This window comes from Otolemur garnettii, unplaced genomic scaffold, assembly GCF_000181295.1.
Source record: "Otolemur garnettii isolate 467f Iridium unplaced genomic scaffold, OtoGar3 scaffold00156, whole genome shotgun sequence".
Classification (NCBI taxonomy): Eukaryota; Metazoa; Chordata; class Mammalia; order Primates; family Galagidae; genus Otolemur; species Otolemur garnettii.
In genome coordinates, this window is record NW_003852551.1 from 3,424,532 (window position 1) to 3,442,297 (window position 17,766).

Here is a 17,766-nt window from a genome sequence, read left to right on the forward strand (position 1 = left end):
GCCTGTGGTTCCAGCTACTTGGGAGGTGGAGGCAGGAGACTTGCTTGAGCCCAGGAGTTGGAGGTCGCTGTGAGCTGTGATGGCTTAGCACTTGACCCAGGGGAATAGCTTGAGGCTCTGTCTCAAAAAAAAGAAAATTTGTACCAGAACTTGAAGATGAAAACTGGCTTACAGATTTACCATTTTTAGTGGATTTAACCTCTTATTTAAATGAGTTAAATGTGTGTCTTCAAGGTGAAAACTAAATAATCAATACAATGTTTCAAACCATAATAGTGTTCCAAAGTATGGAACACATTCCAGTGTTCCAAAGTATGGAAGGTGAAAACTCCAAGGTGAAAACTAAATAATCAATACAATGTTTCAAACCATAATAGTGTTCCAAAGTATGGAACACATTCCAGTGTTCCAAAGTATGAAGTGATGGCAAGCTCAAATTAAAATGCAAGCAACATTAAGTCCTGTGAAGAGCAAAAAATATGTAGCTTTGGTTTTCTATTTGATACAAAAATTCGAAAACATATTTCAAGATTTCTAGGAAAATAATATTTTGGTGCATTTGCAACTCCATTTTAGTCGACATAAATATATTACCTGACAATTTTTAGATAGAATGCAGAGAGCTGTAATCTGACATTCAATTTAAAGAAAAATTCAAGGGCGGTGCCTGTGGCTCACTGGGTAGGGTGCCAGCCCCATATACTGAGGGTGGCCAGTTCAAACCTGGCTCTGGCCAAACTGCAACAAAAAAAGTAGCCAGACGTTGTGGCGGACACCTGGCTGAGGCAAGAGAATTGCCTAAGCCCAGGAGTTGGAGTTTGCTGTGAGCTATGTGATGCCATAGCACTCTACCAAGGGTGATAAAGTGAGACTCTGTCTCTACCAAAAAAAAAATTTGATTATGTCTCTTTCCTGGACTTTTTTTTTTTTTTTGAGTCAAAGTCTCACTATGTTGCCCTCGGTAGTGTGCCATGACATCACAGCTCACAGCAACGTCAAACTCTTGGGCTTAAGCAATTCTCTTGTCTCAGCCTCCTGAGTAGCTGTGACTACAGTCTCCCACTACAATGCCCGGCTATTTTTTGGTTGCAGTTGTCCTTGTTGTTTATCAGGCCCAGGCCAGGCTCAAACCCATCAGCTTTGATGTATGTGGCCGTCACTCTGCTCACTGAGCTACAGGTGCCGAGCCTTTTGTATTTTATTTTATTTTGAGACAGAGTCTCATTATGTTGCCCTCAGTAGAGTGCTGTTGCATCACAGCTCACAGCAACCTCAAACTCCGGGGTTTAAGCAATTCTCTTGCCTCAGCCTCTCAAGTAGCTGGGACCACCAGAACACCTGCCCATTTTTTGTTGCAGTTGTCATTGTCATTTAGCAGCCTGGGCCAGGTTCGAACCTGCCAGCCTCGGTGTATGTGGCTGGTGCTGTAACCACTATGCTACAGGTGCTGAGCCTCTTTACTGGACTTTTACAGGTCCTATCTTCCCAATGACAAATATCCCTCATTCACAGTCACACCTTATTCATGTCATCACTTTTTGGCAGCATCTACATTTGCAAGCAACTCTTTTTTCAAGAATGAAGCATATTGGCCTGGTGGGATGGCTGATGCCTATAATCCTAGCACTCTGAGAGGCTGAGACGGGTGAATTGCTTGAGTTCAAGAGTTCAAGACCAGCCTGAGCAAGAGCAATACCCTGTCTCTACTAAAAATAGAAAAATTAGCTAGGTGTCATGGTGGGCGCCAGCTACTGGTAGCCCCGGCTACTCAGGAGGTTGAGGCAAGAAGATTGCTTGAGCCCAAGAGTTGGAGGTTGCTGTGAGCAATGATGACACCAAGGCACTCTACCCAGAATGATGGAGTGAGACTCTTGTCTCAAAAAAAAAAAAAAAAAAAAAAAAAAGAAGCACATTAAGAGTAGGATTTTTCTTTTTGAGTCAGAGTCTCAACCTGTCACCCTGGGTAGAGTGCCATGATGATATAGCTCACAGCAACCTCCAACTCTTGGGCTCAAATGATCCTGTTGCCTCAGTTTTTCTATTTTTAGTATAAACAGGGTTTCATTCTTGCTTAGGCTGGTCTTGAACTGGTAAGCTCAAGCAATCTACCTGCCTCAGCCTCCCAGAGCGCTGGGATTACAAGCGTGAGCTACCGCACACAGCCAAGAGTAGAATTAGAATGAAAGTATCTGATGAGGATCTTGAAAACTCACTGAGAATTACACCTACTTCTATTGAACCAGAAATTGATGCATTACTTTCTCAAATATAATGTCAGATATCCCACTAGTTTTATGTTGTCCACTTTTCTTTTTCTTTTATAATAAAAATATCAAAAACCCAAAGATGTTTTATTACTTAGATATGTACATTTTCTACATTAGTGATTGCAAACTTGGGACCTGCTTTATGATTTTAAAAGACTCTCTGAATGGGCTGTTGCATAATTAGGATTATTATGTGAGAACATTTTTGCTTATCTGTGGTGACAGATATCACAAAAATTATGCATCAACCTGTTTTTTGCTCATCAGCTTTCATTAGTGTTTGTGTATTTAATGTGTGGCCCAAGACAACTCTTCTTCCAGTGTGGCCCAGAGAAGCCAAAAGGTTGGACACCCCTGTGTTAGACCTTTTGGACAAAGTATAAACAAGATCCTAGAGATCTGAAGCTGGCTGTGAGTCATGCTGGGGTATAGTAGCTGGCGGTAAAGGTCCATATCCTTCATCTTTGGGAACCATCAGGGCCCCCAGCACTTCTGCCTGCAGTACCAGCAGGCAAACAGACAGGCAGACCCCCATCCCCCAGCCAGGGCCAGGACAGGAGATGGATAGAGCTGGGCCCACAGCCATTTCTCCTCCGTCTGGCATCCGTCGGCTCTGCCCAGACAGACAGGCCAGCTGGTGTGCCATCGTCTGGCTGCAACTAGGCAGGCCAGAGAGGGAAGCTTAAGAAACCCACTCAAATCAGCAGGATGGTAGGTGAGGCTTGGAGATGATCTATCTCCATGGTCTTAGCTGAGGCAACAGAAGTTTGCCAAGAACTCAAATGGCAGCAAAACCCAGGAGATGACTCCTTGGGGGCCATCTTGAGGTGTTTTGCCTTTGTCCCAATGGTTGGTAGAACACAGTGTTCCTCATCCAGGATCTAGGCTAATAGCTCAGCTTCACTCCTTTGTTCTTACTGAAAGAGGTTGGTGATTTCCTAATTCACGTATGCCGTTGACATGTTCTCTGAGCTCCTACTATGTGCTAGGTACTAGGGACATAAAATTCTGTCATTCTGAGTTCCCTTGCTCCAGAGCACCCAGCTCTAGGCAGGGGGTCAAATCATGGACATAGTGCAACATTAAAGAGGTATGAGGCAGTGAGTCTTGTGAATGGTCAGGTAAAGTGCTGTGGGCATCAAGAAAAGTTGGGTTGCTTTAGCTGGGGATCAGGGCAGTATCAGAAAGATGTGGTGTCTGAATGGGCTTTAAGTGTGGGCAGGCTTAGACAGGAGATGAAGGAGAGGAGGGGCCCAAGGGGAAAGGACATTCCAGGGAGATGAAATGGTGTGAACAAAGGCGTGGGGGTGGGGGGACTGAAGAGCTTGTTTGCAGAACAGCAAATCCATTTGGCTGGAGCAGAGGGTTCAGGAAGGGACTGGCAGGAGATGAGTCTGCAAGGTAGCCTGGGGCCGGCCTGGGGAGGGCTTGGAATGTAGAGTGGTGGCGCTGGCCTCGATTCAGTGCATGACGGGCAGCTACAGGAGAGTTCTGAGCAGGAGAGGGATGTGCTGAGGGCTGTCCTTTCAGGGAGATTGATCTGGCAGCAAATCTAGGAAGGGTGGGCCCTGGGGCCAGCCTGCTCTCTCCCTCATCCCGACATGCCCGCCAGTGACCCCTAGAATGTCACATTCTGTCCCAGGCCAGTCTCCCCAGGGCTGCCATCTGCTCCTGGATGCAGTGGGAACTGTCACCCTCTGGCTTCTGGCTGGTCTTTGGTCTGGCTCTCCCCAGGAGCTCAGAGGGGCACCTTGCAGGCAGTAATTGGGTTTCCAAACAGTGCCTGCACCTTCGTCACAGCCACTCATTCTGACGCAGGCCACACCATGGAAGCAGCTCTGTCTCCTGCCTGCCCCCACACTGACTGAGCCACTGGTTCCTGATCTGAGTGTAGCTGCTCCAAGGGCTGGGTGCTGTAAAAGAAGAAGGTCGGGAGGGACTGCCTCATGTCAGGCCTGCTTTGGCCACACAAGAGTGTTGTGAGCTATGCCCTTGGTGGTGGGGCCATCAGCTGCAATGAGTGCTGGTAGGGTCCTAGTCCCAACCTAGCCAAGAAGGAAAAAAAAACAAACAAAAAACCCAGCTTCCAAAGAAGTGGCTCCTGCAGCCCGTCTGGCTCTCTAGATAAGAAGCAGACACAGGTCTGCGGGTGCCAGAGAAGTGCATCTTCTATATTCTGACACAGGGTGGGAGAAGGAGGGGCCTCTCCTTTGACTTTTCTTACTTACTCCCCCAACCCAAAGCACTCCCACTTCCCTTCATCCATGATAAGTGAGTAGGGACGATTTGGAGCTGCTGGCGTGCACACTCCCCCCTCACCACTCAGCTTCCAGAGAACTGACTCTGCCAGACTGTCAGGCCCCATCCTCCAGCCCCAGGAGGTAGAGGCCACAGCTGCTGTGGATCAGTCAGCCAGGACAGAGGGGGGTCTGGCTGAGGGCCTACTGCCTGCTGCTTAGATTCTATATCCCCAGCCTGGCACTTCTGGCTTCTCCAGACCACAGAACTGTCCTTGAGGGCCCCCTGCCTTGGACATGACTTTGAAGGCCAGTCGGGGGGATTTGAGGAGGTGGATGGAGGAAGAGAGAAGGAGGGCTTGGGGAGCCTGAGATGGGCAAGATGCCAGGCCTTCTGCTGCAGAGCTGCGGGTTCCTGGGGTGAGTGGGTGTGCAGTTGCATGCTGTGCCCAGCAGAGGGCAGCCTGACACCACTTTCTTTGCCACCCTCAAGGCCTTAAGAGTTCTTGATTTGGTCCTTAACATACTGTCTCCTGAGAAAGGAGGCCTAGACTGAGCCATGACTGTCTTCATCCTCAAGTCCCTGCATCATGAGATCTGTCAGAGGTGGGCTGGGGTGGCCGCAGGAAACAGGAGACTGAATAGGGATCCTTTGCATGCCATGTGGCCCCACTTCCAAGCCATACTCCCCTGCCTTCCCAGGGATGGTGACCACTACGATGCCCTGAGGGACTGCCTCAAGGCCATCTCCCTAAACCCATGCCACCTGAAGGCACACTTTCGCTTGGCCCGCTGTCTTTTTGAACTCAAGTATGTGGCTGAGGCCCTGGAATGCCTGGATGACTTCAAAGGGAAGTTCCCGGAGCAGGCCCACAGCAGCGCTTGTGACGCTTTGGGCCGTGACATCACAGCTGCCCTCTTCTCCAAAAATGATGGTGGTAAGTGAACACTGAAAAGGGGTTATTGTTTGAGCTGCTGCAAGATATTCTGCAGAGGTCATGGTTCTGGGATTGGAGAGGCCTGGATTCAGATAAGTCAGCCGGGCAACCTTGGGACAGTCACTTGGTCTCTCTCAGACTCAGTTTCCTCATCTGAAAGAGGATATGCTAGCCCCTCCCATTGAGAGTTTCTATTAAGGATTAGCAGTAGCATATTTAAAGCACCTGGTATGGTGCTTGGTGCTCAGAATAGGCGTAAGCTAAGCCCAGTCAGGCCATATGGGCTCCTGCTGGACAGGCCCACCTGTTCACAGGCAGGGCCTTAGCAGCTCCACCTGGGCTCCTGAGAGAGTGGCAGTAGCTGGTCGTTGCCTTTGTTCTGTTTATACAAGAGACAACACAGTAGGGCACAGGGCAATAGAAATGCTCTGGGCATGGAGTATGGGGGCTGGGATTCCACTCTCACCTCTACTGTGTACTACCTATGTGTCTTTGGACAAAGCACAGCCTCTCTTCCTATTGCCTTACCTGCACAAAGAACACACAAATCCAGCTTACCTCAGTAGTGTTGGAGAGTGAACTAGGTCTTTGCAGTGAGGGCTATAAACATGAAAAGTAAGCCCCCTGGAGACAGGCATGGACCCTCACTTCTCTCCTTTGTGATTTACAAACTTTGTAATTAGTTCACTTGTTTAGTGAATAATTATCAGGCACTGTGCTGGGTCCTGGGAATAAACTTTGAACAGTCTGATGGGATTTCTGTGTTCATAGAGTTACAGACTGGTGAAGGAACAAGTGTGAAGCAGAAGTAAAGAGTATGATGGGCTGGGCGCCTGTGGCTCAACCGGCTAAGGCGCCAGCCACGTACACCTGAGGTGGCGGGTTCGAGTCCCCAGCCCGGACCCGCCAAACAACAATAATGGCTGCAACCAAAAAATATGGCCGGGTGTTGTGGCGGGCGCCTGTGGTCCCGGCTGCTTGGGAGGCAGAGGCAGGAGGCTTGCTTGAGCCCAGGAGTTGGAGGTTGCTGTGAGCTGTAATGTCATGGCACTCTACCCAGGGGGACAGCTTGAGGCTCTGTCTCGGGAAAAAAAAAAAAAAAAAAATTATAAAAAAAATAAATAAAAAAATAAAAAAATAAAAAAAAAAAGAGTATGATGAGTGCCATAGGGAACTGAATGGTGTAGGTGTATGGGGTAGGAAGACTTGGTTGTAGCCTAAGGTTTTTCAGAAAGAGACATTTAAGATCTGAAGGATACAGAGGAAGAGCTAATGGAGTGAGGCTGTGGGAGATGCAGTTCCATTGGCAGGAGGACCAGCTCACAGGCTCTGAAACAGGTGGGGCAAGGCACTTTGAAGGAACTGAGAAAACTGGTGTGATTTTACCTGTCATTTAACCAACCAGTTGGGATCCATAGTAATTTGTCTTTCAGAGGGTAAGGGCTTGATTCTTACTACCTTAAGAGCTATGACTCTATTTATTAAAGTCACCCATTCAGGGCTTTCTTTGCTAGTGCCTCACACCACTCTCTCTGCCTCTCACCTCCTCAGAAGGAGACCTCAAGTCTGTGCATCCTTGAGACTTCTGGGCTTTTGTTCAGGAACCTGAACCAGGGCCCTCCTGACATCAAAGTTCTTTTCCTGAGCATTTTCAGGGACTGGATCCAAAGATGTATCTTCCCAGCTACGAGCAGTGGCTCACGCTTGTAATCCTAGCACTCTGGGAGGCTGAGGCAAGTGGATTGCCTGAGTTCGCAGGTTCAAGACCAGCCTGTGCAAGCGCGAGACCCCATCTCTAAAAATAGCTGGGCATTGTGGCAGGCACCTGTAGTCCCAGCTACTTGGGAGACTGAGGCAAGAGGATTACTTAAGCCCAAGAGTTTGAGGTTGCTGAGAGCTGTGATGCCACTGGCATTGTCCTGGGGCAAGACAGTGAGACTCTGTCTCAAAAAAAAAAAAAAATAGATGTATCTTCCCCACAACCTTTTCCTAATTTTCCTAGAGTAGGGATGGAGGAAGGTAGCCCTGCCTTGCAGAACTAGGGCTTAAACAGGGCCATCAGTAGGGAAACGAGGGGGAAATGGGGGAGAAAGGGTAGGGACTTTTAACCTTTCCTTTATCTCTGCCTTAGAGGAGAAGAAAGGATCTGGTGGTGGCGGCCCAGTCCGCCTCCGCAGCACAAGCCGCAAGGACTCCATCTCAGAAGATGAGATGGTGCTGCGGGAGCGAAGCTACGACTATCAGTTCCGCTACTGTGGCCACTGCAACACCACCACAGATATCAAGGAGGCCAATTTTTTTGGCAGGTCCGCAGCCCTGAGGGAGGAGGAGGGCACAACCCAGTTGGCAACTTGGGGCAGCTGGGGGTGGGGGTGGATAATGCTTTTAGAAAAGAGTCCCAAATCCCAGCTCTGCCTTTGTGCCCTTGAGTAAATGGCTTCACCTTTGTCAGCCTCAATTTTTTCATCTACAAAATGAAACCAGCCATACTCACTCATGAGGCCATAACAAGGACTAATGAAATAATCCAAAGAAAGCATCTGACACAGTACCTTTATTCCCACCTCTTCCCCCTTCTGTCTGCATGTGTCCCAGCTTGGTTTCTTTATCTGGATGCTTGATGCCTCCCTCTGCTGGGGTATGAAGTAAGAACACTCAGAGGCTGGTTATCTTTTCACCTATTATGTGCTCAGAACTGTGCCCTGGGTTCTGAAGGACAAAATTTGAGTCTCAAACATCATCACCTCTAATCCTCATTTGTAAATGTTTACACATTCTTTGGGTAGGTAAGACACATGAACACAAATCAAAAATCATTCCATCAAGAACTCCTCTAAATGTCAGTGGTGTGTGAAGAGACTTTCCTACAGTATAAATGTACTGTAGGATTTGGGGGTCTGGATGCAAGAAGCCTAGGACTGCTCAGGAAAGGCTTAGATGAAGATGTTTTTGGAGACCTAAAAGATGTTAAGATCTGATCCTGGCCTTAAGAAGGTTGATAATGTACTTTTGGGGAGGCTATCTTGGAGGGACCCAGGCATTTGCTAACCCTGGGTTTAGGAGAATAGTGACCAGGGCCTGCAGTCTGGAGAGAATTGTCACATGCATGGAGTTCTGAGTCAAGTGCAGACCACAGAGCATGGAGGACTGAGTGGCTCCAGACTTCTCTGCTCCCCTTGCCCTAAGCCACACAGCCTCTACTTGAGGCTGTAGGGCAGTACCCCACCTGACCTCCCTGCCCTTTGCCCCCCACCAGCAATGCTCAGTACATCGTCAGCGGCTCTGATGATGGCTCCTTCTTCATCTGGGAAAAGGAGACCACCAACCTAGTCCGCGTGCTCCAGGGGGACGAGTCTATCGTCAACTGCCTGCAGCCACATCCCAGCTACTGCTTCCTGGCCACCAGCGGCATCGACCCTGTTGTGCGGCTCTGGAACCCCCGACCAGAGGTGAGGATGCCAATAAGATGACCAGTGCCAGGCAGGAATCCTGTGCAAGGCCTCTGGCTCAGCCTGTGAGAGCTGGAAAGAGAAATGAGCCACACAGAGGCTAGAAACTGCTGGGATGAGTAAACTATTGCCTGAGGGCCAAAGGCTATGTCAGAGTGGGAGACCTCAGTTTCTGGGAGCTCCAAATGCAGTGGCAATTCTGGGGACAGGAGTTGGCACCTGCCTTCAAAGAGAGTATCTTTGAGCTAGCCCCTGAAGATGAGATGCATATACAGGAAAATGAGACACCCATACACCGAGGACAGGAATGCAGGAGGGTAGAGAGGGAACCAGACCAACTCCAGCCAATATCATGAGTAGAGTGCTTCAGAGACTCCCTGAGTACCTAACCCTCATATACCACTGTTACGTGTACCCCCAGAATCTGTGCAGAGGCCAGTTCCTCAATTAGAAGGGGACTGTATAGGGTTGGCATCTGTGGGCCTAAATTTGCATCTGGCCCCTTTACCCACTGCCTAAGAGACTTAAGTATGTCTGAACCAAGGTTTTATCATTTATATTTGGGGAATGGGAATGAAAGCACTGCCTTGAAAGGTTGCTGTGAAGAGTAAAGAAGTGAAGCCTTTTAAGTGTGCAGCTCACAAGGACACTTAGGACCACATGGTTCCCTCCACTACCAGTGTGGGCAGCCAAGCAAGTTTGCCTGATACCTCTCCTGTCCCTCTGCCCACCTCCTCCCCCTTCTCAGTAGGCAAAACAGAAGTCAAGTGTATATCTGATTACAGAGTTAATGTGCTACAACTCCAAAGAGAGGACCCTGCAAAATTCCCTTTTGAGGGTAGAGGAAAAAGAAAGATGGGTTGGTAGGAGTAGCAAGAAAACAATGTGGGGTGAGAGAGTTTTATCTACCCCTTCAAATCCTGGTATGTGTGTCCAACATAGTCTGGTATGTGTCGTCCATACCAAAATATGTCTGGTATATATATCCCAGTGTGGTGTGTACCCCCATATATATTCGGGTGTAAGCTTCTCCATGCCTCCGTTGGTATGTGTATTCCCCTCAACATGTATGCCAGTGTGTGTTCCCCTCCTCCCCTGTACACCTCCTGATGTGTATGTCCCCCCATGTAAATACCCCAGTACATATCCCCTGGTGTCTGGCCTTCCTTGAGCCCACGTGCATTGTCTCCTTCCCCACCACAGAGCGAAGACCTCACAGGCCGAGTTGTAGAAGACATGGAGGGTGCTTCGCAGGCCAACCAGCGGCGCATGAATGCAGACCCGCTGGAGGTGATGCTGCTCAACATGGGCTACCGGATCACAGGCCTGAGCAGTGGGGGTGCTGGGGCCTCGGATGATGAGGACAACTCCGAGGGCCAGGTGCAGTGCCGGCCCAGCTAGGCCCTCCTAGCCCTGGTCCCCAGCCCCTGCTACTGGCTAGACCCCTCCGCTCTGGGCAGGAGGTCAGGGGGTTCTGTTTTGGTTTGTCTTCCCCAACCCCCATTTTTTCATTTCCCCTGTTTTGTTTGTTAGTTTGGCATTGGGGGCAGAAGTTGCTACAACTTGCTGGCTTTCAGACTCTTGAGCTGATTGTCCCTTGACTGTCCCCAGCCCTGAGCAGAAGAGCAGGAGGGAACACCTCTCCTTCTGCCCCCCACCTCCTGCTTCTACGTCCCCGGAGGGCTCTGGCCTGCCTCAAAATTCCTTCTGCCTCAGGTAGGGAGGCAAGGGCTGAAGATGTCTTCATGGACTTTCCTGCCCTTAGCTGGCAGCAGTAAGGGGCCTGGGATTCCCGGTTGGTAAGGGCTGCTGCTGCTCTTGCTCCCTAGCCTGCAAGGCTAGCTCCCACTGTGGTCTTCAGGGAAGGTTCTGAAAAAGGATGAGGTCCCAACCTCCCTCTAGAGTCACCGTGTTAAAATGAAGCAAAAAGAAAGAAGGGAGCCTGGGGTGGACAAGGCCAGGCCACCTGCCCTGGCCACAGTAGAGCACCCCCGTCCCTTCCTGGCACTGGCTCAGTCCCTGTCCCTGCTCTCCCTGGATACCTGTGGGGGCTTTGCCTTTCCTGAAGGCTGTGGCAGGGGTTGGGGCACTGCACCATACCCCACTTATGCTTGCCAACACTTCAGAACTGTGGCCACTCTCCTCCTGGGCGCTCTTCAGCCTCACTGTGACCTTTCTACCAGAGCTCCCAGCCAGGCCTACTCTGTTGAGGTGGCGCTTCTTGCTAAGGGCCCTTCTCTGCCCTTTCTGCCCTCCTTTCCACCCCACCTGCTCAGCCGCCACAAAGACCAAAGAAGTGATGGCTTTTCTCTGTCCCCTGCTGCACTGAGGGGAGGGGGGGTGGGTCTCCTGAGCCACTCAGACAGGGAAAGTCCCTGACTCAGTGCCCTCCCTCCTTAGCAGCTCCAAGCTTTACACTGGATGCAGCGGCCACCCCACCACTCACCAAACCTCCCCTTCCCTCCACCCCCCTGGCTCTTAGCTTGGGAGCTGCTCTAGGTAGTTGGTTCATCCTTCCTCCCCCTCCCTCCTCCTTCCCCTCCTTGCTTACTTGGCTCCAGCCCTCCAGCTGCAGCCTCTGGGGAAAAGCAGCATCCCTTCTCTCCCTCTCTCCCTCCTTTTCCTTTCTCCCTCCCTCCCTCCCTCCCTCAGTCAGTCCCTGTCTCTGCCAGGTGCCTCCTCTCAGTCAGGCTTCAGAGCAGCCCTGGAGACAGGAGGGCCATGTTAAAAGCTTTTTCACAGTTTTAAGAAGGCAAGGGGGGTGAGAATAGTGGTGGGGGGTCTGGCACCATCTCATTGCTTTAATCCCAGCAACACAGGTGGCAGCTTCTCCCCATCTCCCCACCCCAGTCCCTCTTCCCACCCCTCTCTTCTTCTAGCTTGGTAATGAAGTATATTTATTGGTGAAGGAAACAGCTGCTGCTGCTTCTCCTGCTGCTGGGACTTGCTCCCCTTCTCTTTTCCATGACCTTTCTCTAGCCAGGGAGGGGAGGGCAGGCGTATTGGGGCTGGGCCCTGGGGCCCAAGGACCAGCTGGGCCCCTTTGCTTTCCTGTGTTCCAGCCACCTGCCATTTCCTCGCTGTCTCCTACTCTCCCTCCCTGCCTCCTGCCTCCTGCCTCCCACCCTCTGCCTGCCCAGCTTGGGCCCTGCAGTGTGGAGAGACACATAAGCCTTACTGTCCTCTGGGGGCAGGAGCCGAGCCTTTTTGTTGCTCCGCTCCCAGGAGAGTGAGGGTGACGCAATTGATTAAAACCATTTTGTTCTAGGTGTGGCTGGTGGCATTTGTGGGGTGCAGATGGGTTTTGGAACCAAAGTGAGGGTACCTGGTCCCTCACCTCTTTAGCTTTCTGGCTTTGAGCAACCACACTTCTGCTGACCAGAATGAGGCCTGTCTTACAGGGTCAATACAGAGTATTGCTTACTGAGCAATACTCATCCAGCCCAGCTCAGGTGGCTATGAATGGCAATAATCAACTTCACTCTCTGGCTATTTTCTCCCCTTTAATATCAGGGGCTTGGAGTCTTAGTGATTTTTCAAACTTTTTAAACCAGAACCCAAATAAGTTATATTTTCCATTGCGACCCAAGATTTCACATGCTTACTTGTATGTATATAATGAACACAGTTTTACATAATAGTACTTCCTCTTGCTACATGCAATGTGCTCCATTTACCTTTCAGTTTTATTAGAGAAAAAATACTGGTTATAACCCACTAAATTAATTTCACTACTTACATTTTTTTGATGTGCCCTGGATTAGATGATCTCTTAGACCAGAGGTTACTGAACTTTCTTAGCTCACAGCACCATTACTGTCTCTAATTGTTTCATGGAACCCTTAAGCCAAAAGATGTACCTAACAATTTAGTTTATTAAGTAGTTAAGCCCACTTGACTATTTATGTCCTAACAAGTTAGTAACCATTTAAAAAATAATATGCCTAAATGAGAAGAAATAAGATTTTTATTTCATTCTTATGAATGAATGCAATTATGAATGGGATCAGTGTACCTGTTGGGTACAGCACAACTTGTTAAACTTTCTAATCAAAGCAGATACTACTACCCTTATTTCCTGCTCCACTTTTACTTTCATATGCTTTTTATCACAGCAACTACTAAAAATACAGCTTTTTTTAAAGATGACATAATCAAAAAGAATATAGCACAATTTAACAATGAAACTGTGAACTACCCTGAGTTTGTAGTTCTCTCAGTAGCCAAGAATGTTGAATATCTCTCAAATTTACAGTATCCTACCTACTTTGCCCCCTGTGAATTCCTGTGATGCCCTAAAGTGCCTGGGTAACTGTAGTTCAGTGCTGTATGAACAATAGTTTACTACTGAAAGAGGTTCTGCCAGAAACACACTAAGAGGTGTTGTAAAGCAGGTGTTATGGGCTGGTATCATTCCTCCATGTTCCCAAATTAAAAGTCTACAGAAGCTTCTTCAAGACATGTCCAGACCAGGCTAGGGAGGTAAGGGAAGGTGCTAGATTTCCTCATGGACCCTGAATGATTCAATTTGGCTGGACTGTAGAGGGTAAACTGGAAAGGCAATCAAATTGTGGAGGCCTTCCTGTGCTTGGTGAGAGACCATAGGCTCAATCCTATAGGCAAGGAAAAACCATTGGAAGACTTCATCAGGGGATCCCTTTCATTTGGAGTTGGTACTCTATTTTAACAAAAATTAATAGCCTTAATTTTTAAAACATTTTTAGGCTTATGGACCATTGAACAGATTGTGCAGTGAGTCTCTTACTCTGGCTCAGTTTTGTCTATTATTAACATCTTGCAGTAGTGTGATATATTTATTTCAATTAACAAAACAGTAGTAAGGCCAGGTGTGGTGGTTCACACCTGTAATCCTAGCATTCTGGGAGGCTAAGGCAGGAGGATCACTTGAGCTCAGGAGTTTGAGACCAGCTTGAGCAAGAGTGAGACCTCATCTCTACTAAAAGTAGAAAAATTAGCCAAGCAGTGTGGCAGGTGCCTATAGTCCCAACTACTTGTGAGGCTGAGGTAGGAGGAGTGCTTGAACCTAGGAGTTTCAGGTTGCTGTGAGCTAGGCTGATACCACAGCCCTCTAGCCTAAGGTAACAGAGTGAGACTCTATCTCAGAAAAAACAAAAGAACCATTATTGATACATTATGATTAATTAAATCCATAGTTTACATTAAGTGTTTCTGCAGTGTTGCATAGTTCTGTTGATTTTGGCAAATGCATAATGCCCTGTAATGTAACATCCACCATTACACTGCCATGCTGAACAATTTCACTGCTCTACAAATGCCCTGTGCTCTACCTATTCAGCTGTCAGCATTCTTCCAGAAAAAGTACTTAGTAATAAATCTAACAAAATATGTACAAGGTCTATATGAGTAAAACTACTAAACTGGTTTTAAAAAATAATCAAGAAAGATAAAATAAATGGTGAGGTAGCCCATGTTCATGGATAGGAAAACTCATTAAGTTGTCAGTTCTTTGCAATTTGATCTATAGATTCAACATAATCCCAGTCATAAATCCAACAGGGTATTTTGTAAGTGTCAGCAGATTCTAAGGTTTATATGGAAAAATAAATGACCCAGAATAGCCAACACAGGACTTAAGAAGAACAAAGTTGGAAGATTAACACTACCAACTTCAAAACTCATTATAAAGCTACAATAATCAAGATAGGGTGGTGTTGGTAAAGGAATGGAAAAAGAGACCAATGGAACTATTAGAGAACCCAGAAATAGACCCAGACAGATATAGTCAACTGATCTTCGACAAAGAAGCAGAGTCAGTTCAATGATAGTCTTGTCAACAAACAGTGGTGAAACAACTGGGCATCCATGTGTAAAAAAAAGAATCCAATCACTGACCATATACCATTCACACAGATTAACTCAAAATGACCAATAGACCTAAATATAAACATGAAACTATAAAATGAAAGATAACACAGGAAAAAATCTAGATTATGTTGAGTTTGGGAATGAGGGGTTTTTATTTTTATTATTTTTTTTAGAGACAGAGTCTTACTTTATTGCCCTCAGCAGAGTGCTGTGGTGTCATAGCTCACGGCAACCTCCAACTCCTGGGCTTACGTGATTCTCTTGCCTCAGCCTCCCGAGTAGCTGAGACTACAGGTGCCCGCCACAATGCCTGGCTATGGGAATGAGTTTTTAGATATAATACCAAAAATCTCATCCATGAAAGAAAAAAAAGATAAGCTGGATTTCATTAAAAAATGTATGCTCAGTTGAAAGACAATGAAGAGAATGAAAAAGACAAGCCAAAGACTGGAAGAAAATATTTGCAAAATAGATGAAGGACTTGTACTAAAAAATACCAACAACTATTAACATTCAACAATATGAAAACCCAAAAATGGAAGAAAAAAATATTTTGTTTAAAAAATGCTACCTGCGTGGTTCTCTCAGCCACGGAGATGCTCATTTCTCCTTGGAAGAGAAAAAAACCAAAATGGGCAAAAGATCTGAATAGGTCCGGACCTCACCAAGGATGATTTACAGGACTAATAAGCATATGAAAAGATTTAACATTATGTCATTAGAGAAATTCAAATTAAAACAATGAGATACCATTACACACCTATTAAGATGGCTAGAATAAGGAAACAGACCATACCAAATGCTGGTGAGGATGTGGAGCAATAGGAGATCTCATTCATTGGTGGGGAGAATGCAAAATGGTACAGCCACTTTTGGAAGACAATTTAGCAATGTCTCCTAAACATACTATAGGATGCAGGAATCGCACACCTTGGTATTTGCCTCCAGAGGTTGAAAACTTATGTCCATGGGAAAAAATTGTGAATGTTCATAGCAGTTTTTATTCATATTACTAGAAACTGAAAGCAACCAAGATGTCCTTCAACAGGTGAGTGGGTAAACTATGGTACAGCCATACACTGGAATATTACTCATGATAAAAAGAAATAAGCTATCAAGCCACAAAAAGAGATGGAGGAAATCTAAATGTATATTGTTTAGTAAAAGAAACCAGTCTGAAAGGCTACATACTATATGTTTCCAACTATATGACTTTCTGGAAAAGGCAAAACTATAGATCTAGATAGTAAAAAGGTCAGTGGTGCTCCATTTTTGAAGTGCTTCCACATGTGTGACTCACCAAAGCTCTCACCAGCCCTGCAGAAAAGGAGCCTGGGGCTGAGATAAGCCCACACTGTGAATGTACGTTAAGACAGACATGAGAAATTGTATTTATGATAGGCTAGTGTGGCTCCAGAGACCTATTCCTATCTCTGTGCTTAGGAACATGCCCAAGTGTAATTGCAGAACTTAAAAAGGGGCTGGACATGGTGGCACAGCCCTGTAATCCTAGCACTCTGGGAGGCCAAGGGAGGAGGATTATTTGAGGCCAGGAGTTTGAGACCAGCAAGAGAAGACCCCCATCTCTAAAAACAGCTGGGCATTGTGGCAGGAGCCTGTAGTCCCAGCTACTTGGGAGGCTGAGGCAAGAGAACTGCTTGAGCCCAAGTGTTTGAGGTTACTGGGAGCTATGACACCACAGCAGTCTACCAAGGGGGACAAAGTGAGACTCTGTCTCAACAAAACAAAAACCAAAACCTGTTTCTACAAAAAAAAAATAGAAAAAATTATCTGGGGATAGTAGTGCATGCCTGTAGTCCTAGCTACTTGAAAGGCTGAGACAGAAGAAACTTGCTTGAGCCTAGGAGTTTGAGGTTGCAGTGAACTTTGAGGATGATACCAGTGCACTCTAGCTGGGGCAAGAGAGCAAGACTAAAGTCCCAAAACAAAAACTTAAGAGGCAAAGAGAAGTCATCCAGCTCAGAGGTTTTCAGCCCTAGCTGTATTTCAGAATCAGCCAAGATACTTTTTTTTTTTTTTTTTTAGACAGAATCTTACTCTTAACCACAGGCTAGAGTGCAATGGCATCTGCCTAACTTACAGCAACCTCAAACTCCTGTGTTCAAGTGATCCTACTGCCTCAGCCTCCCAAGAAGCTGGGACCCTAGGTGCCTGACACAGCATCTGGCTAATCTTTCTATTTTTAGTAGAGACGGGTTTCCCCCTTACTCAGGCTTGTCTCAAATTCCTGAGCACAAGCAATCCTCCTGCCTTGGCCCTCCACAGTGCTAGGATTACAAGCCACCATGCCTAACCCAGGATGCATTTAAAACCTCTGAGATTCTGTTTTTATTTATCTGAAGTGAGGTCCAGGCATCCATTATTTTAAAACATCCTAGATTCATTCTAATATGCAGCCATTGCTGAGAACCCCGGATCTAGGCATATCTGCATCTTGTACAAATAGGGACAATGAGTTTCGATGAGGGAAAGGAAAAGGAATAGGCTTGCCCAAGGACCCCCACTGAATTAAAAGCAAAGTCAGGACTAGTACAGTTCTTTAAAAACTACTTTCTCATGATGAGTCATGATACTTTTTGAATTCCTGTTGTGTACCTGGCATTAAGGTGGGTACTGGCTTAATTAAAATGCACACAACAGATAGTCCTTGCCCTCCTAAAGCTTCCAGGTTCTTTGAAAGTTGTAGAATAGCAATTAGGGGATTGTGCATGGTCCTTGAACACTGTATTCACTGTGAAACAAGAGTCCTCCCCAGTATATTCTGCCATCATTGAGCAGGCTCTTTGTGCCAGGCTTTTTGTTGGGCCTAGGGATACTAACAGATCTGACAGGCAGGAGAGGTTCTGCCTCAGTGGTTCTGCCTCCTGCTCCCACCCATTTCTTTTATATATATATAAAATCAGTCTTCCTAACGAGGCCACAGTTTATACCTGTTTTATAGTGATATGTAGACTCTCAGGCTTGTCCCTTAATCAGTCCCCCCCCCCTTTTTTTTAAATAAAAAAAA

At 47.0% G+C, this 17,766-nt stretch overlaps 1 protein-coding gene across 1 annotated transcript in view; it reads left to right on the plus strand.

Annotated features, from left to right (window-relative positions):
• WDTC1 (WD and tetratricopeptide repeats 1) overlaps positions 1–12,160 on the plus strand; it is a 78,692-nt gene extending 66,532 nt beyond the window's left edge. The window contains exons 13-16 of the mRNA XM_012811434.2: positions 5,207–5,442; positions 7,574–7,748; positions 8,699–8,891; positions 10,095–12,160. Coding sequence (XP_012666888.1) covers positions 5,207–5,442; positions 7,574–7,748; positions 8,699–8,891; positions 10,095–10,292 — 802 coding nt within the window. The 3' untranslated portion in view covers positions 10,293–12,160. The remainder of the gene's footprint in view (positions 1–5,206; positions 5,443–7,573; positions 7,749–8,698; positions 8,892–10,094) is intronic.
• Positions 12,161–17,766: the final 5,606 nt, after the last annotated feature.